The 25,617-nt window shown below is 35.3% G+C and overlaps 1 protein-coding gene across 1 annotated transcript in view; it reads left to right on the top strand.

The window, feature by feature from the left end:
• The window catches only part of LOC144002623 (uncharacterized), an 80,894-nt gene that overhangs the window by 53,683 nt on the left and 1,594 nt on the right, over positions 1-25,617 (top strand). The window contains exons 25-66 of the mRNA XM_077498022.1: positions 42-95; positions 1,647-1,754; positions 2,040-2,093; positions 2,522-2,575; positions 4,503-4,547; positions 4,792-4,845; positions 7,060-7,104; positions 7,546-7,599; positions 7,771-7,824; positions 7,894-7,947; positions 9,616-9,669; positions 9,846-9,899; positions 10,976-11,020; positions 11,477-11,521; positions 13,228-13,335; positions 13,475-13,528; positions 14,280-14,333; positions 14,978-15,031; positions 15,141-15,248; positions 15,554-15,607; positions 15,703-15,810; positions 16,430-16,483; positions 16,616-16,669; positions 17,418-17,471; positions 17,563-17,616; positions 17,716-17,823; positions 17,943-17,996; positions 18,082-18,135; positions 18,214-18,267; positions 18,489-18,542; positions 18,787-18,840; positions 18,924-18,977; positions 19,129-19,182; positions 20,060-20,113; positions 20,188-20,241; positions 21,006-21,059; positions 21,896-21,913; positions 22,053-22,106; positions 22,198-22,260; positions 22,490-22,655; positions 23,214-23,323; positions 24,001-24,081. Of these exons, the coding sequence (XP_077354148.1) occupies positions 42-95; positions 1,647-1,754; positions 2,040-2,093; positions 2,522-2,575; positions 4,503-4,547; positions 4,792-4,845; positions 7,060-7,104; positions 7,546-7,599; positions 7,771-7,824; positions 7,894-7,947; positions 9,616-9,669; positions 9,846-9,899; positions 10,976-11,020; positions 11,477-11,521; positions 13,228-13,335; positions 13,475-13,528; positions 14,280-14,333; positions 14,978-15,031; positions 15,141-15,248; positions 15,554-15,607; positions 15,703-15,810; positions 16,430-16,483; positions 16,616-16,669; positions 17,418-17,471; positions 17,563-17,616; positions 17,716-17,823; positions 17,943-17,996; positions 18,082-18,135; positions 18,214-18,267; positions 18,489-18,542; positions 18,787-18,840; positions 18,924-18,977; positions 19,129-19,182; positions 20,060-20,113; positions 20,188-20,241; positions 21,006-21,059; positions 21,896-21,913; positions 22,053-22,106; positions 22,198-22,260; positions 22,490-22,655; positions 23,214-23,323; positions 24,001-24,081 (2,670 nt within the window). The remainder of the gene's footprint in view (positions 1-41; positions 96-1,646; positions 1,755-2,039; positions 2,094-2,521; positions 2,576-4,502; positions 4,548-4,791; positions 4,846-7,059; positions 7,105-7,545; positions 7,600-7,770; positions 7,825-7,893; positions 7,948-9,615; positions 9,670-9,845; positions 9,900-10,975; positions 11,021-11,476; positions 11,522-13,227; positions 13,336-13,474; positions 13,529-14,279; positions 14,334-14,977; positions 15,032-15,140; positions 15,249-15,553; positions 15,608-15,702; positions 15,811-16,429; positions 16,484-16,615; positions 16,670-17,417; positions 17,472-17,562; positions 17,617-17,715; positions 17,824-17,942; positions 17,997-18,081; positions 18,136-18,213; positions 18,268-18,488; positions 18,543-18,786; positions 18,841-18,923; positions 18,978-19,128; positions 19,183-20,059; positions 20,114-20,187; positions 20,242-21,005; positions 21,060-21,895; positions 21,914-22,052; positions 22,107-22,197; positions 22,261-22,489; positions 22,656-23,213; positions 23,324-24,000; positions 24,082-25,617) is intronic.

The raw sequence follows: 25,617 nt of genomic DNA, 5'->3' as shown, positions 1-25,617 counted from the left end.
TAATTATTAATCATACGGAATGATTTTTTTTTTATGTATAGGGTATTCGGGGACTCGATGGGGACAAGGGGATTCCAGGTCCTAAAGGAGATAAAGTAAGTATTGCAATGAAAGCATGTTCTATATTGGACAGAACGACTGCTCCAACTGTTACACCTTCAAATATTCACCAGCAACCGGGTTTTGCACATCAAGAAATACTCATCACTTGCACATAACTTGTATAAAGTTGAGAGAGAGGGCAGACACTTGCTCCAGGGTAGTCAAAACTTTCTAATAAATGAACAATTTGCACACGCAGCACTTAATTGACGGCAATTTACTGCCATCATGGCGTCCTCCAAATGAGGCACCTTGGTACATACACCCACGCAATCACACTAGTTCAAAGCAATCCCAACTGTAAATCATGAACTACCAATAAAATGAACTTTTTTTTTCTGCAGGGGCTGTGTTCAGAAAAAAATTAAGGATAGGAGGGAGCCACTTTGATGTTTTTCACATTGAATTGATTAAATACCATAAAACCAATCCATCAGTATAGATTATGATATAAGAAATTATATAATGCATTGTTTTAATGTATTGTAAAATCCTGTGAATAATGCTCTTAAAAAAAATTGAAGGTGTGGAGGTGGTGTTGTACATTCGGCTTAATAATTAACAAAAAATGTTCACATTGTTTAGGTGTTTACCAGTACGTAAACAGTACCTATGGGTTATTAAAAAAAAAAAAAATAAAATCGCTGATTTATGTCACAATAAGAGTTAAACTGATTTAAAAGTGAAGTAAATAAAAATAGACAGTATAGCTTACTAAAAAAAAACAAAAAAGCATACAAAGTAAGAACATTTTGGGACTCATGATTTAAAAAATACTTTGGAAGACCTTAATCATTGGAAAATAAAGTTTTTTTTAACATGTAATCAAAAGCATTTACACTTTATTGAATCTTTATTGACTCATATTATTCACTCTGGTATTAAAGGATACCAACAAATTGTCCGACCACATTATACACTAGTATAGAGGGAAAAAAACAAAAACACTTTAACTCATTCAAGCCCAAAAACATGTAAAACCGTTTTTAATACTTTGTCATTTACTGCCAAAAACGTGTTTACACGTTTTGTTTTGTTTTGTGTTTTTGTTTGTTTGTTTGTTTTATGCAAGAGCATACAGAAGGTTTTGATGCAGCTTCTGACATTAAGAGGTGGCTTAAAGCAATGGTAGTTATTAAAAACACAGCCACCAGGTGGTAGCAGAGTATAAGAGGTCAGCCAGGGCCATGTTGCAACAATCTCTGTTTGTGGTGGAATGTGAATATTGATGAAACTTAGCTATATTTTAATGCTAATGGCTGGAAACAGATACAAATATAATTCTTTTTCTAGGTTCCATGTTTTTATAGCAGTAGAACACATAATATTCTGTCTGCCTTGCAAGCTCTGTCAAAAGGGGGTTTCTTCAATGAAAATGGCTGGGAGTCAATGAGTTAAGGGTGATTGTTGTTCTGTTTTTTTTGTTTTTTTGTTTTTTGTTGTTGTTGTAATTGTCAGACTTCCTACTGTTCATTGTCTTGGTTACATACTGTAGTTTTCATGTTGTTTTGATGACATACAGTAGTTTTGTTTCTCTGTCTTAGGGTTTTCAAGGAGCTACTGGTATCCGAGGTCCTCAGGGAGAGAGGGGCACCGCTGGTTCTCCAGGTTACTTTGGAGTCAAAGGTCAACCTGGTCCCAAAGGCATTGAGGTACAATATGATACACTTTTGCTAAGTTTCTGTCTAGTACATTGTCAGTGTTCAAAAGTGGAATTCTAAGAATAAGTAATGAAACTTTTATCACTAAAGGTTCTTTTTAGTTAGCTTGATATTTATTTAATTTTGTTAAGAAAATGGCCTTACATAAAGGTGTACTTCAACAAACTTTTTTTTTTTTTTTTTTTTTTTTTTAAGCCTACTACTGACCTTTTTAAAGCACTATGATTATACTTGATTCTTCGAGTTGTCTTGACCAACTTGGTTTCTCTCATTCAGGGTGTGAATGGTGAAACGGGTCGTCAGGGAAAACAGGGCAGTAGTGGATTAAAGGTCAGTAGACACTTTAGTCCCTGCGCATCATGTGATGCCACAGCAATCAATGTTCTCTGCATGTATCTTCTATAGCCACAGAAGGTTAAGCAGTTGGCATCTGTATCTTACTGTTATGATTGAGTCATGGGATTTAAATTTGAAAATTCCACCCCACATGTCCACAATTAAGTAAAGCACATGCGTATACTGCATTGTGCTGAAGCATTTTTTCGTTAGCCACAGTACATTTGAACATTGTTGGTTATTTGTGTCAGAAATGATTTGTGCTCATGTTGAACAAGAGCACTCAAACAATAATTTCAATAGTATAATTATTGTTATGCACATTGACCGAATGCTTTAAAAACACATCACAGAACAACATCCAAATGAACACAGAAACCACACAGGCCACAGTCTAATTTATTTATATAACTTTCTTCAAGGGTAATAGAGGACCAGATGGACGAAATGGCAAAACAGGACCGAGAGGGAACAGGGTACATCTCTTGTCTTTTTTTTTTTTTTTCTTGAATTTGTAATGTTGACGTTACATGTATGCAGCATTGAAATACACAAATAAGAAAGAAGAAAACATTAGGAATAAGAATGCACAAATGGCACTTCATTCCAATTTAGCTCAGAGCTTCCCCTGAACATGATTAACAATCCCGGGTGGAAAATGGTGACAAGCTTTGGATACTCTTTTTCAGCCCTGTTATATATTAGGGATGTAACGATAAGGGCAATATTGTGATATTGTGATATTAAAATTGCCACAATATCGTTGTTGTCATGTTCACAATATTTAAAAGGAGCACATCTGTTTAAAAAGTCAGGTTGATTTCCATTTGTGCAGTTCTAGCATCCTCTAGTGGCTAGTCTATTAGTGCAATTTAATTTTCATTAGGGATGTTTTGGCCTTCTATGTTTAAAATCGATGCTAATTGTCAGATGAAGGGGAAACTAATATGCTTGTGAAGCGATCAATGCATGTGCATGCAATTGCAAGTGCCTCAATATTGCTATTAGAGATTGTAGGTGGTTTATATGCATTGTTGTTATGTACAAAAGCACAATATTGTGCTTTTTTAGTATGAACTTTTTTTTTTTTTTTTTACAAAATTGTGATATTTTTTAAATATCGCTAACCCCCCCACAATATCATGATAATTATCGTATATCGTTACATCCCTATTATATATGTTGTCGTAGTCTTGCTTTTTTTTTTTTTTTAACCCAAGCTCTCTGTTGAATCAGGTCAGACATCACTCACTTGCGTTCAGTGCAACTGTAATAACCAAAATTGAAAATTCCTGCACCAAAATATAACAGGGTTATCCTGAGTATGAGCGTTTTTGAGAACGTTAAGTAGTTTTTGCGTAATGTTGACAACTCATTTTTCATGGCCATCAAAACTCAGTTTGTCATGTCACGGCGTGGGGGGAGTTGAGGACCCAATTTCAGGGAGCAGTCAGGTAGGACAGGTGTGCTCCAAAAAATGTTTAATGAACAAAACAAAAAGAAAACTAGGCTAATTGACTATCAAAACTTTTACTTTTGTTATAGTTCCCCCCCTTGTCTTGTCCACCTGTGTTTGCCTGACCTTCCTCATGTGTTAACCAATCAATATCCTCTGCCTCTTGTGTCTTGCCCAGCGGTGTCTAATTGTGTGTGTATTTAGTTTCTTGTCTCCACTCTGTCCGTTGTCGATTCATTGTTATTTCCTCCTGGCATGCTGCCAGATTTTTGCCCCAAAGTTCCTCCCAAGTTTGCCTTGTTTACCTTCCCTGAGTTTGATTGTTGTTTTTGACCAGTACCTCCTTTACCTCCTCCTGTTTACCTCTTCATCCTTGCTCTGCTTCCCTGCATTTGGGTCCACCACCACACCTCAATGTTGACACATACTAACCAAGATTACAATTGAAAGCAACAAAATGATCCAGCAACAACAGAACAGCAACAAGGAACTAAATGCAAACAAAGTAACGTGAAAATGAGAAACACCTGGACGTGATAATTGGCTGAGAGGGGTCTGATTGGTAGACACGGGCTGACAAACTGGTGGACACCAAACCATAATAAGAAAGACATGAATAACAAGAAAACAAGATATTATATGAAGCAAAACAAAATACTAAACTAAACAAATACGGATCATGACATGTCACTAACAGATGTTTTAGGATCGATTATCTTATTGGTTTTTCCAACAATTATTCAGGTAATCAAACACATATTGATTCTAACCATGATCAAAACATGATGTCTCGCCTCACAATTTCTGTGCTTAGTAGTGGTAAGAAGGAAGGAAGGACCTTTAAATGAAAAACTAAATCTCTCTACGAACTTGGTTGCAACTGCTTATACTATAGAATTAATTAGGTACCTTTTAAGTCTTTGTCGTCCTCTCTGTCTTTTCTCCAGGGTCGATCAGGACAAAGGGGCCCCAGCGGCCAGCCAGGTCCATCGGTAATCTCGTCTGTCAGAAATCTGTTTACAGGCAGACAGGCTGTGTGTTAATGTTAGAGAGCATTATCATTTTCGTTCAATTGTCAATCTTTATGTCACGATTGAAAAGATTATTTGAATGTTCTGAAATTTGGACGGTCAGCAACGCCAATAGATTTTATTTAAAATAAAACGAACTTGGAAAATAAATAGTTTAACCTATGTTTACATATGTCTGTTTGTGTATTTGATTGACACATTTCAGGGTTTGGCGGGTCACCCCGGACCAGAGGGACCAGAAGGAAAGCCGGGTACACAGGTTCCCATTCTCTGTCATATTTTAATCACTTGGAAATTCTGTGTTTTATAATGTACCCCAAATGTTTTTTTGTTTTTTTTGGTCATGTTTTTAATTACATGAAATATGCACAGCAATGGGAACTATCATCATGTCAAGTCAGGACATATATTTTTTTTATTTCAATCTAGGTTTCATGATTCTTAGATGATGTTACAGTTAATATTATTATTATAAGGGAGTTTTCAAGTATTAAAACAAATAAACAGAGATGCAGTACAAAAATGTCCTACTTGAGACATGGGTGACAGTCTTATCATTATAGCAATTTAGATAATGAACCAAGAGAGAGTGAACAGATAGCAGGAAATTAATAAATACTGAATGATGAGATAGTAGGGTCCACCTGGACATGACATGAGGGGTGAGCTGATTGGCTGACACGAGGAGCAGGGCTGGCGGGACCAGACTGAGACAGTGACATGCCAAGCAAACAAGAAGTGCACAAACGAGACACAAGAAAACATAGAACTCTAAATAACAGGAAACAAAGTCAAGCTGGTTTAGGATCAGCAAGCAGCTGCTGTTGCTTAATGTACTGAGGGCCCTAATTAGAATGCACCACAACACAAAAGATATGATACCACCAGCCAATGCATACATATTCATTTTCTTCTATCTTTTATCTTCCATTTTTGGACTTTTTTTTTTGTATGTAATTTTTCATTCTTCATTTTTCATACATTTGGAGACTTTTCTGCCTTTCTGTCACATTTCTAAAATTTTTGACCATTTTATAGACATTATGGTCATTTTCTGCAGCTTGTCTTCCTTTTTTGGACATTATATGCCTATTTTTTTTTTATCCTTTTTGCCTTTTTTTTTTTTTTTGACCATTATAGTTTTCGACATTTTTGACAATTTTGTGTAAATTGTATAGTAATTTCAGTAATTTATTTTGTTTTTGGACATTTTATAGTTACTTTTTAAATGTTTTATGCCTTTTTAAAAAAAAAATTCTGACTTCTTTGCACTTTTGTGTACATTTTATGGTAATTGTCTGGATTTAATCTTGTTTTTTTACATTCTATCATTACTTCTTTAACATTTTCTTTTCTGCTTTTTTTTTTAATTTTAATATTCTGACTTTTTTTTTTTTAATTCCAAAGCCATTTCATGTTAATTTCCTGCCTTTCTTCTTTTGTTTTTTGATATTTTATAGTTACTTTTTGAACATTTTTGTTTATGCCTCCTTTTTTTTGTTTTAATAAATGTCCTGACTTCTTTGGCAAGACCAAAGACATTTTATGCTAATTTTCTGCCTTTCTTCATTTTTTAATGTTTTCTGACTTTTTTTTTTATTCCATTTCTGACATTTTTGGCAATTTCACAGACATTTTTCCTCTTCCATTTGGACATTTTATTTGTAGTCAACTTTTAAAGCTTTTTCATCTACCTTTCAACTTAAAATTTTGGACTCTGACATTTTTTGGAGTATGTATCTATTAATTTGTTTTTACCTAAATCATTATTTGATTTAATGATTATTTTATGTAAAAAATAAATATGTAAAAACAAAATGTTAATTTCTACAAATTTTTTGTTCAGCGATGCACAGGAGCTACAGGAGATGGACTAAGCAGGTTGCAGACCCCTGACTTTAGGGGCTGAACAAAATTAGAACAATCAGAATCAAGTTGAATATGTGAAAGAGAGGGTACATGCATGGATGGACTGGCAAAAACTATAGCAAACAATGGGGAGACTAGTGAAGGCAAGCGGTGATAGAGGGTGAAGAGCAAAAGGCCTTACTGGCTGAGGAGCGGCTTGGTCAGAAGACTGGTGGTGATGATGAGCACACACTGTGAAAAAAACGTCTGTTGGATTTATATTTAAAAAGAAGTATAGAGATTATTTGCACACATTAAAATTATGTTTCCCCAATATGACTATGATTTCACTTGTTCCAGTATTCATGATGGTTTTAGGAACTGGTTAAAAAAGCGGCTGTTAACAAGATGTATGTTTTAGTTTGAGCCAGTGGATGAGGAGGGTTACTTTGACTCACTTTCTAAAAAATATCAAAGGATATAGAGCTCAAACATATGTGACTGCATAATGTGTGTTTTTGACTCTTTGTTGGACTAAATTGAGCCTGGAAAATACTTTAGAAATATTGTTTGCACTTTGATTACCCTCTGCAGCTGGTTAATCTTTTTTCTTTTTCTTTATTAGGGTCCCTTAGGTGCAGCTGGCCCTGTGGGTAATAAAGGGCTGATGGTGAGAGAGTCACTTGGTTAATGACCTCCATGTTTACTTTTTGACATCATTCGAGTTGCTTAGCTTTTTAGCTGATCTTTGTAATCTGATTGTGTTTGATAATCATATCGCTGGCATCGGGCCCAAACCATGTAAGTTGGCAAATGTCTTTTTTTTTTTTTTAAATCGATATTACTTTTGGACAGTGTGGGTGTCATTTTTACAAATGAGTGACCAATCTAAAGTGTTGGCTTGCTCTCTACGGGATGCAATGTTAAGGATTCTGCCTGATGCCAGTGATTTACATGTACACTATCAAACAGACATTAAACACCAAAACAGCATTTTTTTTCCCCTAACCACACAAATTAACTGAAGATAACTGGGGAAAAAAATATATAAAATAATATAACTATACCAGATTGCACTAAAACTAATTTTCCCTCTGGGACTTCTTTTTAGGGTGTTCAAGGAATTTCTGGAGAAAGAGGACCGGATGGACCATTGGGTTCGATGGTATGGCTCAGTATACCGATATCTGAAAGCAGATTTCTGAAAATGAACACAATAGATATATTTAACCTAAGAAATTAACTGTTTAAAAACATTTGAACAGCCAGAGACGAATTAGCTGTACTGTGTCAGTCTTATAGCAGTATGATGATGTGTGATGCCTTTACTTTTAAGGGCCTTCAAGGGTTACCAGGACCTCAGGGCTTGACAGGAGCACCAGGCGAAAAGGTTAGTCCACAGTCATGTCACAATTATGGCACCACCATGTTGTATATAATGGAATGCGTGTTGTCTCAGGGTTTTACAGGGAAGCCTGGCATGGATGGACCACAGGGCCCAGTTGGCATGTATGTAAGTGATTCTTTAACATATTAAACAGTAGTAAATGTCAGTTGGAATTTATTTTACCATAATAAGATAACATCCTCAAATTAATTTTGATGGTAGGCTCCATAGCTGTTCAATGTGGTCGTGGTTACCATCATGTCTTCCTCACTGTAAGGCAAGTTTAAAATAAATTCTTGTTCAAAATTATACAATTTTTAAATTAATTAAAAAAAATATATATATATATATATATATATATATATATATAAAATATATTAATATAATATAAAAATAATTTTAAAAAATGCAAAATTATAAAATACAATTCTTAAAGGCCTGGCAACAAGTTAAGGGTGTACACTGCCTACTGCCCTATCCCTGCTGGGATAGGCTCCAGCACCCCCGCGACCCTGGTGAGGATTAAGCGGTTAAGAAAATGGATGGATGAAATTCTTAAAGGTACATTGTGAAGTTTATATGTTAATAGTCAAGCTTTTACTACATCATGCATGCTCCACTACTGCCCAGATGATTACAGAGCCCTGACTTTTTAACTGCGACTGCGCTTATCAGCTTGTATCTTCCCTTCAATGTGGAGTGTTCGGGGCAAACACTCCACAGTTTCTTGGGAGTTGGTGGAGTGGAGGAGGGTGACGTCATGCTGGCCCTCGCAGACATTTAGTGTTAGCGTACAACACAATTGGGATGGAAAGTGAAAGAAAAAAAAAATGAAGCAGCTATTCGAGCGCACGCACTCATGCACAAGCTTGACACAGAGGCTGCAATTACGCTTTAGGCCAGAGGTGGCGGTCATGAGTACAATAGCGACAAACTCGCAAAAGGACCTTCATTACAATTCAATCATGAAAATGTTCAAAACAGTGAGTGGTGTATTCAACTGTTGATGATGTGTTAATGACACATAGCTAATATGAAATTTATTTAGTTATGTATTCATTCATTCATTCAAGAACAAAACTCAAGAAATACAATTAAACTGATGTCTATCTTAAATTTAGCCAGCAATTAACTCGTAAAATTTTATTTATGCCGTAATTTTTGTCCTGTCTGGTGGTGGTGGTCAAATTTTTGTGGACTACTTCTTTGAAATGTAATTGTCTTCGCTTCAATCATGCTCTAAGAGCTGTACATGTACCATTATTGAGACTGTCTACAGGACTGTCTCAGAAAATTAGAATATTGCGATAAAGTCCATTATTTTCTGTAATGCAATTAAATAAGCAAAAATGTCATAGATTCTGGATTCATTACAAATCAACTGAAATATTCCAAGCCTTTTATTGTTTTAATATTGCTGATTATGGCTTTTTATTTACTTGGTCTGAGGAAATATTCTAATATTTTGAGATAGGATATTTGAGTTTTCTTAAGCTGTAAGCCATAATCAGCAATATTAAAACAATAAAAGGCTTGCAATATTTCAATTGATTTGTAATGAATCCAGAATGTATGACATTTTTGCTTATTTAATTGCATTACAGAAAATAATGGACTTTATCACAATATTCTAATTTTCTGATAGTCCTGTATACCGGAGGTTTAACTAATGACATTTCATAACTAATCCCAATCATGTCTCGCGATCACTGGCTGATTTTAAAGCGAATAAATTTTGTGACATTCATTGGTTAATATATACATTTTTCTGTATGTTGTTGCTTTGACCATCAGGGTATCCACGGCACCGTGGGCATGCGTGGGTTTCCAGGAGCCAACGGAGAGAGGGTAACCTAATGTCTCCCTCTGCCTTCTTCAGCAATGTTTTGATTTACAAAAGCATAAAGTTTTAAAATTGGCACGTTTTTGACCATAGTCAATGTCAACCTGCAATTTTTTCACTGTTAATTTAAGTTAAACTAGTAAATAATTCATTTACAAATGTTCTGTCTCTTCTTCACCAGGGTGAGACGGGTTTGCGAGGATTTCCCGGGCCTCCTGGAAAGACAGGACCTCCAGTAAGTATATACCAGTAGTTGCTGTACTGATGCCAATGATGTTAGATTTGTGTTTTGCTTGTTGTTTTTTTGCGTAGAGAGTATAATTGAAAACTACTGAATCAACAACAAAAATGTGCGCATAATTGACGCTCTTTGAAATGCATTTTGGCATAAATAAATCCTCAAACGGTGACAAACATCCATGTTGCCTTTTCCACAAATAAATAAAATAAAAAAGGCGTGTGGTCCACTAAACACATAAAAAAAATAAAAAAAAAATTTAAAAAAAAATTAAATAATTAATTAAATAAATAAGTCGAGGAGGGCATCCATATGAGGCAGATGTGTGCCCCTCCACTAATTTGATGATTTCTTTTTGATCTGGTAAAGTCTGACCCTATTATCGTGATAAATCCATTCTTAAACTGTGTAGACAAATTCCATGTATGTTTTTACGTACTTGGTCAATAAAGCTGCTTCTGATTACATAAAATAATCTGATGTCCTTGGCCGGGAAGGGGCAAAATTGGAACAAAAAATAACACTGAAAAAAGATTGATTGCCGTGTTTGGCAGTTGACGTCTGCATTCTAATGTGCACTTGCAAAGTGGAAAGGTATTAGGGTACAATTTATATTATGATACTGTATTAAAATGTAAATTTTAATTGTTGGGTTGGCGCTGATTGCACTGACAACATTTACTTGCTTTTTGATTTGTAAGAGAAACGACAAGATAAAAAGTAGGCATTTAGGGGCTTATTTTGTTATATACAGCCTCAATAACCCAAAGAGATGATATACAGTCCACATTATCTGAAAGTAAAGCAGAAATGTGCATTAAATAAGTACATAAAAACTAATTAATGTTGACATTGAGGAATAAAAAATGAATTTAGAGGATTATCTTTCTAATTATTATTTTTTTTTACCTAAAAGCAGAGCTTTATGTGGAATTCCAGAACTCGCCGGTGGCTTTTCCTCATTATTGAGATCCTTCACTGGACGACTACTGTCATCTCTACCTGTCCTGTTCTTAATTAAACTTGGATCATCAATCAAAATTAATATGGTTCATATTTACTTTCGTTTGCAGGGTCTGCCAGGTTCCCCTGGGGAAAAGGGGCCCCAGGGACCCCAGGTGAGGTTTATTATTATTATTATTATTATTATTATTATTATTATTATTATTATTATTATTATTACCCCCAAAAAAGGGGAATTCTTTTTGGAATATTTACAGTATAATGTCAATACAATATGCAGTATGCATGTCAGCTTAATTGAAAAATGTGAACATGGACATTTTTTTTCTATTTTCTTTCCCTTTTTTTCTTTTTGTGTGTCTATTAGCCTGTAATTAACTGGCAGCCAATACCAGAGAGAGATAGAGTGATGCATATATGTCAACGTGCATCAGAAAAAATCTTTTCAAAGTATAATTCAGCAATTAAAATATGTTTGACTGCACTTAAAAGAAAAGGGCATATCATGTTAAACTTGATTTTATTTTATACCACTAAAGTCTCTTTAGTTTGTGATTTATTTCAACCTGTATTCACATCCTTGTAACATTGGAGTTTTTTTCCCCTTCTAGGGTCGACCTGGAGATGAAGGACCCAAAGGGATTCAGGGTTCACCAGTAAGTCACAGCTCTCAAATGAAAGCGAACTGAATTTAAACACATACATATCAGCACAAATATACCACAATTTAAGTGCCCCTGATTAATGGCCAATACATTGTAGCTGTTACTAGGATTTAAATATAAATAAATAAAATCTACACTGATTATTTTGGTACTGTTCAGGCCCCAGTTCAAACTGAAAAAAAAAAAAAAAAAGCATCACACTTTGCTGCCAATTTCCATTCCATCAGTGATTTTTCACAGAAACAATTAGTATCTGTATCTTTTTCATTTTATTATTTAGCTAACACTTTTCAGGTAAAGACTTAGGCCAGCAATACTCGCCACTGAACGTTGACGTCAGTTAGGAAAAGTGGACTCAAATTCATTTTAACCGGTGTTGTCCATTTCTATGGGACTCATCTTTTTATCTCTCGGCCGATGATGCAATCAGCAAAAGTTAAGGAAAGGTGGCAAAGAGGCCCGTAAACTACCTGCTGGTTAAATAGAAGCACCTGTGGCTAAAGTCAAACTGTGGCAGGGTTTTTACTTTCTGGACTTGGATTTTCTACCTCTGGTTATAATGGGCTGTATGTTTGTGTGTCAATTAGCGGCACTGGCTGGCTAGCCTTAGTACACAGATGTTCACGGCTAATTATGTGTACACATGGTAGTATATGTTGTTGGGTAATTGCTTCCAGTATGGTCACCTAACGTAACAATTGTTGCTCTTTGCATATGTTAAACCCTTTATGCCAGGGGTGGCCAAGTTCGGTCCTCGAGAGCTCCTATCCAGCCTGTTTTCCATGTTTCTCTCCACTAACACACCTGATCATGATTAGGATCGTTATCAGGCTTCTGCAAAGATTGCTGATTAACTGATTATTAGATTCAGCTGCGCTGAAGGAAGGAGACATGGAAAACAGGCTAGATAGGGCTCTAGAGGACCGAACCTGTCATTTAAGTAAGTGTAATTATTTTATGGCCACTAGATGGTGGCATTATACTGTCTTTTAAAAAGAAAAGGGTACTTTTTAAGGGTGATTTTGGGGGGTGTATGATATTAGGAGAATACTTGGAAATTACGGGTATTAATTGGAAAATCAAATGGATTTTTTATTTTTATTTTATTTTTTTTTTACCATGACTGCATTCAAAAAAATGTTTTATGCAGTTCCACTATTGTAAAAACAGTATTCTGATTAATATCACATTTGTGGAATATGACTCAAGCAGCAAAATCAGTCGTTTTTATCCATCACAGGGGGGCAACTATTTTGCCACTTACTGTCAACTTAAAATGACATCACAGTTTCTCAGGGTTCAGGTAACGACCAATGATGGCTCACCTGTTTTCTGAAGCTGAGCCATGATTGTTTATCTGAGACCTGAGCAATTGTGATGACAGCAAGTTGTAAAATGGCCGCCCCTGAGATGCATAAAAATGGGTGGATTTTGCTGCTTAACTCATATTCCACAAACAAAATATTAATCCGAATGCCGTGTTTGGACTGGTGGGGACACATACAAGTCAATCGTCAACAAAAGGGCGTCAGTCATTGACCGATCGACCTTCCGTCAATATTGACAGAATGCCAACCTCTGGTTACAAAATATTGTTGTAAAGAATATCTTTGGGGTGACTTTCAACCAATTTTGTGTTCTAAATTTTGATTCCCATTAAGAGCTATCCTTCGTCTGTGTGTCCTTCTTATTTCCAGGGTGCTCCAGGTCTCCCAGGTGATTCTGGAGCCACTGGAAAACCAGGGCCCCGGGGAAGCAATGGGTCTCCTGGACCTCAGGGGCCACCAGGGCCAGCAGGAATCCTAGTGAGTGGGTATTTACCATCAACTGTCATTTTAATGTACAGCTGACTGTACATGTAACGCCTCATAGTCTAGAAATATGAATAATCTATGGTGATAACAATTGCATATGTATGAAATCATGTGTGTTGGGTCGCCACAGGGCCTCCAAGGTGCGGCTGGATTAATCGGAGCAGCGGGAGAAAGAGGAGACAAGGTCATAACAAAACTGAATTTATATCAGAAACGTGCCGGTAAACATTTGTTGTACCACACCAACAACACAATTACGAACTATTCAGGCAGGATTTAGTCTGGTTTGCTTTGTTGTTTTTGCTTCTCAGAGGTTTTACTGAAAAACATAATCAGTGCCTTTTGTAACATTTAGTATATATATATATTTTTTTAAATAAGCTTTTTTCATAGGTTAAATATTGCAGAGCAGACACATTTTCAATTAGCCTTGTCCACTTAATAATAGCACAGTTACTCAAAATGTATAATATGTACTTATGCGCATATATGTGCAATAATAATAATTTGTTTTATTTATATCTAATTTTTCAAGTAATCCAGTCACTTTACATGACAAGGAAACAAATAAAGAGTGTGATATAAATAAGAATAAAGAAATAAAGAAATAAATAAAGAGTGTGAAGAAAAATGCAAAATTGTCCCTAATGAGTGAAATAGAACAGAAATCAGAGACCAAAAAAACATCAAATCAAAAACATGCAATGTAAATGTGTATATGTGTCTTGGTACTCGAGGTCTGTGTCACTTTGTCCAACTAGTCTCACCATTATTTGTTGGCTTTGTGATCAAGCAAGGGGGAAGTAGTATAAGTTTGATAATAAAATTGTGTTTAAGTTTTAAAATATTCAATTTTGCCCAGTAAAGATTTGTAGTATTTGCATGAAAATGAAATTCACGTTGAACTGTTAAAAGTTGATCTTTGTTACTTGTAGGGTTTATCTGGCTCAGTTGGTGATGCAGGCCCGACTGGACTTGACGGACAACAGGTTGGTTCATATAAATATACAAGTATGAACTCTTTTACTGCCGCACTTTATCAAAACGTTAATATTCACGTCATCCTTGAAGACGTTCTATTTAATCAGATTTCGTCATCTTTCATTGTAATTTGATACACGGGCAGCCCATTGAAGAGATACAATGCTGCCATCTGGTGGCCATAGTTAGTGAGTGTTTTTGATTCCACAACCCATTGACCAGGCAGCGCTGCACTTAGATGTTGCACTGCCCATTGATTTAAAAAAAAAAAAAAACGTAGTTGACGTCATTGAACGTTTATGGCGGCATACATTGTGATTTTATTAATCGTGATTAAACGTTTTTGGCAGTCAAAGAGTTAATATTTGAAACCAATCAATCACCCTACTTTTACAGAATTTAAGTTGTATGTTTATCATTCTTTTGGTGGCATGGATCAGTGGTAGAGTAGTTGTCTCCCAATCCAGAAATTGTTTTTTTTTTTTTTTTCTTAACTGCATTCTTCTCTATGGTGTGTCAAATACATAAAACTTTGTACATTTACATTTTATGTCGTCTGTTCACTGTAAATATATTAAATCTATGTACACCTGGATAATCCACGTTCATACAGGCAATTTTAAACCCAACTCATGATTGTTTCACTTGTCAGGGTCTACCAGGCCATACAGGATATGAAGGACCACCTGGATGGAAAGGAGACCCGGTCAGTCAATGTTCAAGACGCATTCCACAGTCTTTAGACTTTATTACCCTGCAATGCTGACAGGAGCTTGGAATCAAAACGTACTCTTCCCTTTCATCATTTCTTACAGGGGGATCCCGGGCCTCGAGGGAAACCTAGTCCTCCAGGACTACCAGGAGAGAGAGGACTTGAGGGTCCAAAAGGACTGCAGGGTCCACCTGGACCCATTGGAAAAGAGGTTGGTGCATTGATCTTCTGTTTGTATAAAAATATTCCCGCTTTAAAATGATGACAATCCATTCAAATGCCAATTGAAGAACATCTTGAACTTTTTTTTTTTTTTTTTTGTCATGCCTGTTTTTTTCCCCTTTTTTTCTCAATGCTTTTTGAAATCTACATTGGGTAGATTCTAAAAAAAAAATGTCAATGTGCTTGTTAAAAAAAAAAAATCAAAATGTTAATTCAAAAAAAAAAAAAAGTCAATGCTCCATAGTTCGGTCATATACAAGAGAATAAAGGTTGTTGTTCACTCCTCCTCTGCAGGGAGATGTCGGCCATCCTGGTGAAGCAGGAGATCCTGGATTGAAAGGAGAGAAGGTTATCTTTACTATTAATCTTGAAAAATGTGATGAAAGTGAATGGTGCTCTACTGTCTTCTTCTTCCATCTGATCAAACTGATTGTTGACGGCAGGGTGAGGTGGGCCCTCAAGGTTTTTCTGGTCCTGAGGGCACTTGGGGGAAATTTGGAAAAAATGGTGAAAGAGGCCCAAAGGGGGAGAAAGGACATATTGGATTAATGGTGAGCCCAGTATTGCTTTATATTTTTTAGTCCATATTTTTCAGTAATTTGTGTCATAGTCACCCACTAACACAGAAGACAATTTTATAAAGATCAAGTTTTTTAGGTTAAATCTGTTAACGCTAACAACACTCGTGTTATTTTTAGAATTTCAGTTCAGCCATTAAATATAAGAGAAAATTCACGCTTGTGCGGAGTCCTTGCTTCTCCAAAACCAACACCTTTCAGGAAACTTAAAAAAAAAAAAAAAAAAAAAAAAAAAAAGCTGCATATTTGTTGAGCCATGAATATTCAATTATCATATGAGCAAGCCATGCAGTTTTAGACATACAGTAGGCACATTCTGCCTGACAGTGATGATATGTGGTATCTAGTTACAGTACAAGTACTCAATTACTTTGGAAATTTAACAGTGATCCATATGTGAGCGTTACAGGTGAGGTGAATGTACAGTAGATGCTTTTGCTCAGGTAATGTCTATCAGTAGGTATCATACTATCCAATGGGAAAGATTCACAAGTGATGACTGACATTGCCAAAACTGCGGGAGTTGAAGACTCACTGATGTGCATTGGGAACAAATGCTTAGTTTGATTTTATTTTATTTTGTTATGAATAGGGTGAACCAGGTCTGGTTGGGGAAATGGGCCATGCGGGTCTTTTGGGGTTAGAGGTGAGTCCCTCTGTTGTTCACCATGGCTGTGAATTAATAATGCTATAAGTAAACTGTATTCAATTAAGTATTTTCTCATTCAATTTTTCAAGTTTTACTACTTGTTTTTTGGTGTGTTTGTTTGACTCCAAGGGAAGTGCAGGTACTCCTGGATCCCCAGGGCCAAAGGGACATAAAGGACTAAAGGTGATATGTAATGAAGTGATGAGGGTCTTTCCAGAATTGGATGGCATTTTCTGCCCCCTCTGAAATTTCAAATAATAATTAAAAAATAGTAAAAATGAGTACCATAGTTTTAAAAAATAAATAAATAAATAAAATTTAGTGGCCCCTAAAATGAAACGCCTCGTTTTTTGGTTTTTTTTTTGGGGGGGGTGGTTTGGGGACTATATTATCACTTTCTTTGATCGGAACATATTTGAAATAGACTCTCAACATACATACAACCCTGTTACTAAAAACATTGTAGCCCTCTAAGAGAAAGGAAAATGAGCTTCAAACTTTTATTATTTCACTAAGTTTGCTCTTGATCAGTTAGCATGACGTCTAACACAGCTAGCATGTAAAAACTGTAGTATAAATTTGCAACCCTCATCCATTCATATAAATATAACATTGTTACTCTAAGTGTGTTCAGAAATACAGTCTTTAAAAAATGTTTTTTGAAGTGGTTTAGTAGCTGTGTAGTACTAGCAGGTTTCTTCTAAACACAGCACAATGAAGGATATGACAAAATGTGTCATAAAGTGTATCATTGATGGCGGCTGCACAAATCGGTTAATACGACTGCCTCTTTGACCTTTTTCTTTTTCTTGAAAACATTACAAAATTAATAAATGGTCAATTTTTCAAAAATCTTGGTGTCTAATGTGTCCCTCAATTTTGGAATGACTCACAGTTACAATCAGTAAAAGTATACGTTTTATGTCTCCAGGGAGAGTCTGGCAATTTTGGAGAAACGGGACCTGATGGGTCAAGAGGCCCTGTGGTAAAGTTTTAATTATAATATTAAACATTTTTGCACGTGCTGAGGCAAATCTTTGTAAATGTGTGTGTTGCGTGTTATTTCCTATTTTAAGGGAATACCTGGAGCACGGGGTGTCAGAGGAGACATTGGAAAACTAGGACCATATGTAAGTGAGACATGAAAAAAAATCAATGTATTACCATATACATAGATTTGTTACCATTAATTACTATTATATCAGAGTTTCCTCTTCTGAAATATACAGGGTCAACTGGGAAAGGGTGGCCATAAAGGCGACCCGGGAGCTAAAGGGGAACCGGGACAACAAGGACGGAAAGGAGAGCCCGGAGCTCCAGGCCCATCAGGGCAGCAGGTTATTACACAAATACCAACAATGGCTATATTTGCTCAGTCTGTGTCATATGGAGCTGCAATGTTCAGAATTCATTCTGAATCAAGTCAATATATGATGATGTTTGATTGATTTTGCAGGGAGAAGAAGGCTTACCAGGAATCCAAGGTCCTTCAGCTCTTCCTGGCTTAGAGGTAAAAAAAAAAAAAAAATGTAGTTTACACCCAGTAGTTCTGGGAATCCTTTAAGCCAAGGTTTTGTTTCTTCTGTGTCCTGTAGGGAGCTCCTGGAGAGATGGGACCCCAAGGCCCTCCTGGCCTCATTGGCAAAACTGTAAGATTCACATTGCCATCTTGTTGTCACATTTGCATCAGAAGGCAGTTTTTAGAAGCAGTAAATATGACTTTGCAGGGAGGGCGAGGAAGACAAGGACCTGAGGGGAAACAGGGTGTAAAAGGTGAAAAGGTAACAACTATATGAAATTTGAATTTTACTCATGTACTATATTTGTCTTTGTAATTTTCTGGGCAGTCAGAAAATCGGTAGCCTTATCAATGCAGACAATATTGTCTTGTTTTGAAACCAAATATATTTGACACTTCTATACTTAGAGCCTTGATGAAAATGTGAAATGTGCTATTATCTTTGTATTGTTTTCAGTAACAAATTATATTTTACCCTGACAGGGAGATGATGGCAAGAGTGGTTCACCAGGAAAGATCGGTCATACTGGGCGCAGGGTAAAACTTTATCTTAATTGTTAATGTAATTTGGCTTCAAACAATTTAAGGATACAATTCTGCAGGAGATATGTATTAAAAAGAGCTATCTTTTTTCCTGTTTACGAAAAGAAAGGAGCTAACTATTGAATCGAGGCAATCTGTACGAAATTTAGACCCTAACCCTACCTGCCATTGTCAACAGGCTCATATCAATATTTCTCAGTTTTGCTTGATTTAAAAACATGTCAGAACTTATCAACAGGGAAAACGAGGAAAAGCTGGACCCCGAGGAACCAGAGGCATCAGAGGACCAAAAGTAGGTTATCAGGAAACAACACCAGAGGTTCTGTGCACATTTAAATAAAACTTGAACCACGAGCTCACAATTTTCTGGTTTAGGGTGAAAAGGGGGAAACTGGACTGGCAGGCCACCTTGGCTGGGCAGGAACCATTGTGAGTGTCTTTTGTTTTGTTTGTCTGTTGTACCCATGTTGAAGATGTTGTAAGATCAATGATGGAATTATCGGGATGTTTAATGTAACTCAACCTTCTTCATCTACATATCAAAATGTAAAAACCACCTAACTGATGTTTCTTTTCCAAGGGTAACCCTGGTTTATGGGGAGAGATGGGGGATCGAGGTAAAAAGGGAACAAAGGTAAACAGTTTAAGCTTCACAATATGACTAGATAGATGAGCAGAATCGAATTCATGAATAGTAATTTGCTACATGATTAACTCTTTTACTGCCACACATTATCAAAAAAATAAAATAAATAAACCCCACAGTGCCAGCCGATTTCGAGCTTTTTAATTCATCTTTCAAGGCAAACAGAATATTGTGTACTTTTACTACATATACAAGGTGCGTACCACATGAAAGATCGCATTCCGTTCTTTCATTAGAAAAAAAAAGTATGTTTCTACCTTATTCTGTTCTTTAGTAATCACCATTTGAAAATAGGTCATTTGAGTGACACTGAGTGAAAATTGAAAAGGAGAAAAGCTTTTTGTGAAAAGATACATTTTCTCCACAACAGTGACACTAATATTTTTTGTTTAGTGACATCCTTGAAAACGTTCTATTTCATCAGATGTCATCAGATTCTTTCATGTTTCATTGCATGTTTCATTCAATTCCATACAAAAAAAAATGCAATGCTGACATCTGCTGGCCATTGTTAGTAGGAGTTTTTGATTCCACAACCCATTGACCAGGCAGAGCTGCACTGAGACATTGCACTGCCCGCTGATTTATAAAAAACAAAACAAAACAAAAAACAAAAAAAACATAGTTGACGTCATTTAACATTTATGGCGGCATACATCATGATTCTACTAATCGTTATTAAACGTTTTTGGCGGTCAAAGAGTTAAAAATATAAACAATAATGATCATGCAGCCTTTATATTAGATAAGTGAGTAGATCGTAACATTAACAGTGACCACCACTTTTTCGTGGATGTTAGTTTTGTATGAAATTACTAATGTTGGCGGCTCAATGTTGTTGTTTTTTTTGCTCCCTCCCTTCCAGGGAGAAAAAGGTGACATGGGACTATCGGGACTACCTGGACTTGATGGCACCAAGGTAGATCATGGATGATTCTGGGTTTTTTGGACATAAATATCCATTTTTGGGCTGCCATGTCATTGTTTCTTCAGGGTATCCGTGGACCTGTTGGGTTGCCAGGTGAAGTTGGTCTACAGGGAGAACAGGTTAGAGCAGGAAAAAAGACAAGTTATATTTGTTGTGTCGAAACTACCACCACACTGCCACTTTTCAGTTTCCTTCCAGGAGTTTATTTGTGTGCTAACACAGTGAGTCACTGACTTGCCAATTATTTATAGTGCACACATTAAGAGCAAAATGATGGCTCCATTTTTTAAATATAAAATGTTCTCCGTGTGCGATACATGAGTCTAGTACCTGTTTGTTCTTGCCTTACTACAGTTTCCATTTTAGTATCGGTCTTAAAACACATCTGGATTTTTTGGCTTTTGGCGCACCATGAGACTTCTTTTTGATGTTTTGTGGTGTGTATGAGTTTGATGTTTAGTCTACTTATTTATGTATTTATTTATCTCTTTATTCACTACTTCTTATTTATTCACTGATGTAAAATGTATTTACTTGTTAAAAAAAAAAAAAAAAAACACAGAAAACAAACCTGTATTCGCACTTCAAAATGTTTGCTTTGTTCTTGTTTACTGCAAAACTGGTGTTTATGTACAGCACTTTGTATACAGCAACGCCTGTTCTTAAAGCGCTTTATAAATAAAGTTGAGTTGAGTTGTTTGTAACTAGGGTACATAATGTTAAACATGGTTTCACAAAATTGATAAAATGGGAAAACACTTTAAAATGAAAGATAGGCATTCTCTCTTGATGATGATTAACATGCCATTATTTAAAAAAAATAAATTAAAAAAAATTCACATGCATTTAATGTTTTAACTTGTATCTGCTCTGTCTCCCATAGGGAATAATTGGTCCACCAGGGCCAAGAGGAACATCAGGCATGCCTGGATTGCCTGTAAGTTTAGTAGTGTCATTAGAATGTATGTACTGTATTTTTTTTCCATCATTTACAATGTAGGGATGTAACGATATCCAAATGTCACAATATGATATTATCACGATATTGTGGGGAGGCTGGCAATATTATAAAGGTCACAATATTAAAAAAAAAAAAAAAAAGCTCATACATTAAAAAAGCACAATATTGTGCTTTTGTACATAACATCAATATTATGTTATTATTATTATGTTTCATTATTAGTATGTTATTATTATTAGGTTATGTTGTTAATGCACGGGATTGCATGCACACATTGAGTTCTTCCACATATTCACTTGCATCACGGGCATATTACGTGCCCCTTCATCTGACAATTAGTGTGGATTTTAAATATAGAAGGGCCAAAACATGCCATATGAAAATTCAACTGCACTAAAAACTAGCTAACTAACACCAGAGGGTGCTAGAACTGCACAAATGGAAATCAACCTGACTTTCTTAACAGATGTGTTGCATTTAAATATCGTGAACATGACGACGACGATATTTTGGCAGTTTTAATATCATGATATCTTGATATCGAGCTTATCGTTACATCCCTCTTACAATGTAGATTAACTGTATATTATGTAACATCAAGACCTTATTACCTTATTTTATTGGCACTACTTGTGTTCCCATTACTTCCCTTGATTATCTTACCTCAAATGTTTGTTTTGTTTTGTTTTTTTTATGTTGAGCCAATCTATTACCGTATATTCCTGTCCTATATAAAGTGCTTCAGTAGCACAAAAACTGCAATTACGATGCTGATTTTATGTGTTTTAAATGTCTTTCATGTTCTGTTCCAGGGCACATTTGGACTAAAGGTAGGAGAAATATAAAGATCAAATACATTTATTTATAGTGATATTATTTCATATTTGCAAGGCTCATCATATTTCAGTAATTGTATAGTCCAATTTCAATGCAACTTGTTGTGGTCGTTATGTTTTGTTCACCTTGAAGGGAATGAAAGGCTACCCGGGTTTGCCTGGTCTGCATGGCAGAAGAGGCCTCCCAGTAAGTTCGAAACATACAAAGCGGACTGGGAGGAGTCATTAATTGATTGTATGGATTACATAGCATTCATTTTTGTTGTCCTTATGTTTAGGGTCCACCTGGTGTTCCTGGACCTCCAGGACAATCCATTAACATGACTTTGACAGAACTCAGGGTTGGTTTATGTATTGCTTTGTAGTGGAACATATAATGGGAAACACAATTCATGGATGCTAGTTAACTTAAAAAATAAATAAATAATAATAATAATAATAATAATAATATCATTTAGAATCTGCTTGATTTTATGACAGAAAAAACATGAGTATAACAAAAAAAATATATTCATTTGAAAATGATTGGAAAGCACTGATAGTCTTTTTTTTTTCTGTCCTTGTGTCCAGGACCTCATGTATGTATCCGACAAGCCCAATTACTCTTTGATCCAAACTCTTCTGGATTCTCTCGAGCAGGAGCTTCGGCTACTAGTGGACCCTCCCGATGGCACCAAAGAACATCCCCCCACCACCTGCTTGGAACTTTGGCTCTGCCACCCTGAATACACTAGTGGTCAGTTTACAAGTACTACAATGATAATGTAAACACACTTTCAACTGATGGGTTTTGCAGGTGGTCTTAACCTAACAATCGAGAATATTAAGCAATTTTTTATTTTATTTTTTTAATGTAAAATTCAGATTTGTTAGACTTGTTGACAAGCTTGGCACACAATTTGGGTTAGCGATTGATGGAACACATCATGGAGGGAGTATTTATTTTAAATATTTAAAATCCCACTTTCTGTGGAAAATAGGGACTGAACGGCGCCATAAATAACAAAACAAAAAAAGAGTCATTGATGTGACCCCTCTCCAAAAAAAAAAAAAAAATTCTAAATGCCTATATTAATAATTTAATCAATTGTGTACAAACCATATCCTGCACTGAAAAAAAAAACTTGTAAGTTTTACTTAAAAAAATGTATATAAAAATATTGCAAGTATTTGCACATACTCCAATTAAGTAAATTATATTGCTCAATATCAAGTATATCACGCTCAACAGAATTAACATTTACATGTAGAAATATTGAGTAACTCTTGAATTCTTACCAAGTGTTCTCTTTAGGGACATATTACATCGACCCAAACCAAGGCAGCTCTGCTGATGCTCTACTGGCCTATTGCAGCTTCTCCAGCACATCAATCCAGACGTGCCTTCATCCTCAAGATTCTCAGGTCCAAAACACAACAACATACATCTTGAATCAGTGGGGGCCAAAGTTCCAAACTATGACCCGGGGGCCATTTGTGGCCTGTTATCCATTTTTAAGAGTGCCCGTGCCTTACTAAAAATGTCATCTGCTACTAATAAATACCGTAGAGCTTTTAAATAAATGTGAAAATGTGCAAATGAACTTAAAAATGGTCATGTTATGGTTCTGAGTGTAGAGATGGGAATTCATATGCTGGGGCTGATATTTTCTGGTGGGTAACAGGGACTCTGCTGCCCCAAAATCTTTTCAAAAATCCTAAATTATTTGCCTTATAGTTCAGTTCAGTATGCAGTTCTTCCAAAAAAAGAAGAAAAATAAAAGATTTTAGTGTGCTTGATAAAAAAAAATTCAAAGTGGCTCTTGCATCCTTCGATCCCATGTACGTACTCGCAACATAAATCCACTGAATAGAATGAAATATCACGTAACTGTATTATGTGAACATTAATCAACACCGTTTCTATTTTTATTCCTCCCTCACCATGTAATGAGGCATAATGCAGCGTGTTCCCAAATGGCTTACAATTTACCCAAAGGGACAGTTCTCATTATTGTGATTTGCTGCTGAGTGTAATCAAATTTGCAACAGCTGTACATCACCTGCATAGACCAAATGGGCATTTTTGTCTCTGCCTGCAGTTGCCTATGAAAGCCTGGATGGAAGAATTTTCTGCAGAAAGCTCCTTTCAGTGGCTCAGCAGGCTGGACCAAGGATTTCAGGTGGGCGGACCACACAAATATTTGAATGAGGTACATGCGCGTGTTATGGCTTCACTCACAGAAATTTATGTAATTTTTTTTAAAATGACAAATTCACATTCATGCCCTGCGATTGGCTGGCAACCAGTCCAGGGAGTACTCCACCTACTGCCCAGAGCCAGGTGAGATAGGCTCCAGCATCCCCCGCGACCCTTGTGAGGAATAAGCGGCCAAGAAAATGGATGGAATTCACATTTACTTTTTACTTTTTTTTTTTTTTTTTTAGATAATTTTAACACAAACCTAACAAATACACCTTATCTGATACATATCCATTAATATAATAAAGCCTGAAATGCATAGTCCTCAGGTTTATGTATTTAGTAAATAATATATATAAATAATATATATAAATAAAATATATAAATAAATAAATATATAAATAAAAATAAAGTATACTTTTTTTTTTTTGGGGGGGGGGGGGGGGGGATGTCTGCATTCAATTACATACCAAAAACATAAAAATGTAAAATATGAAAACATTTATCATGTGTATGTATCCTGATTATTATGCAAGTTAAACAATATACTTTATGTATTTTAAATAAATACTCTCATTATTATAAATTTAGAGTAATTATATTTTAAAACATAACCCTGAGGTTTATGCATTTCAAATGAATATGCTTTATTAGACTAATGAATATGTATCATATAAGGTGGAAGGTTTGGATTAAAATTATCTCAAAAGGTAGATGGGAATTTGTCATGTAAAATAAATAAATACATAAATCTTAAGTGAGGCTTAAATGATCCTGTGAGTTGTGGTTGGTTTATTTGGTAGGTTTGTGTTAAAATTATCTAAAAAAAAAACCAAATAAATAAATAATAAATTAATTAATTAATTTTAAAAAAAAGTAAATGGGAATTTGGCATGTAAAAAAAATACATAAATCTTAGAATAGGCTTACATTTTTCTGTGAGTTGTGGTTGGTTTATTTGGTAGGTTTGTGTTAAAATTATCTAAAAAAAAAAAAAAAAAGTCAATAGGAATTTGCCATGTAAAAAACAAATAAATACATAAATATTAAGTTAGGCTTGAATATTTCTGTGAATTGTGGTTGGTTTATTTGGTAGGTTGGTTTGTATTAAAATTATCTTTAAAAAAAAAAAAAAAAAAGGGAAAATTGGAATTTGTCATTTAAAAAAAATATATAAATCTTAAGTTAGGCTTAAATATTTCTGTGAGTTTTGGTTGGTTTATAGGTTTGTGTTAAAAATATCTAAATTAAAAAAATAAAATGGGAATTTTATATGTAAAAAAAACACTTATGTATTTTATCTTGTTTGTATTTTTATCTGAAGTTCGGCTTAAATATTTCTGTGAGTAGTGGTTTGTTTATTTGGTAGGTTTGTGTTAAAATGTATCTAAAAAAGTAAATGGGAATTTATCATGTAAAAAAAAAAAAACATAAATCTTAAGTTAGGCATAAAAATTTCAGTAGTGTGGTTTGTACAAGATATTAAATCATATTAGTACTTCAATAACATGGTTTG

Source organism: Festucalex cinctus, chromosome 15, assembly GCF_051991245.1.
Source record: "Festucalex cinctus isolate MCC-2025b chromosome 15, RoL_Fcin_1.0, whole genome shotgun sequence".
Taxonomy (NCBI): Eukaryota; Metazoa; Chordata; class Actinopteri; order Syngnathiformes; family Syngnathidae; genus Festucalex; species Festucalex cinctus.
Note: the sequence above shows the minus strand (reverse complement) of the source record. Positions and strands in the feature narration are given on the sequence as shown.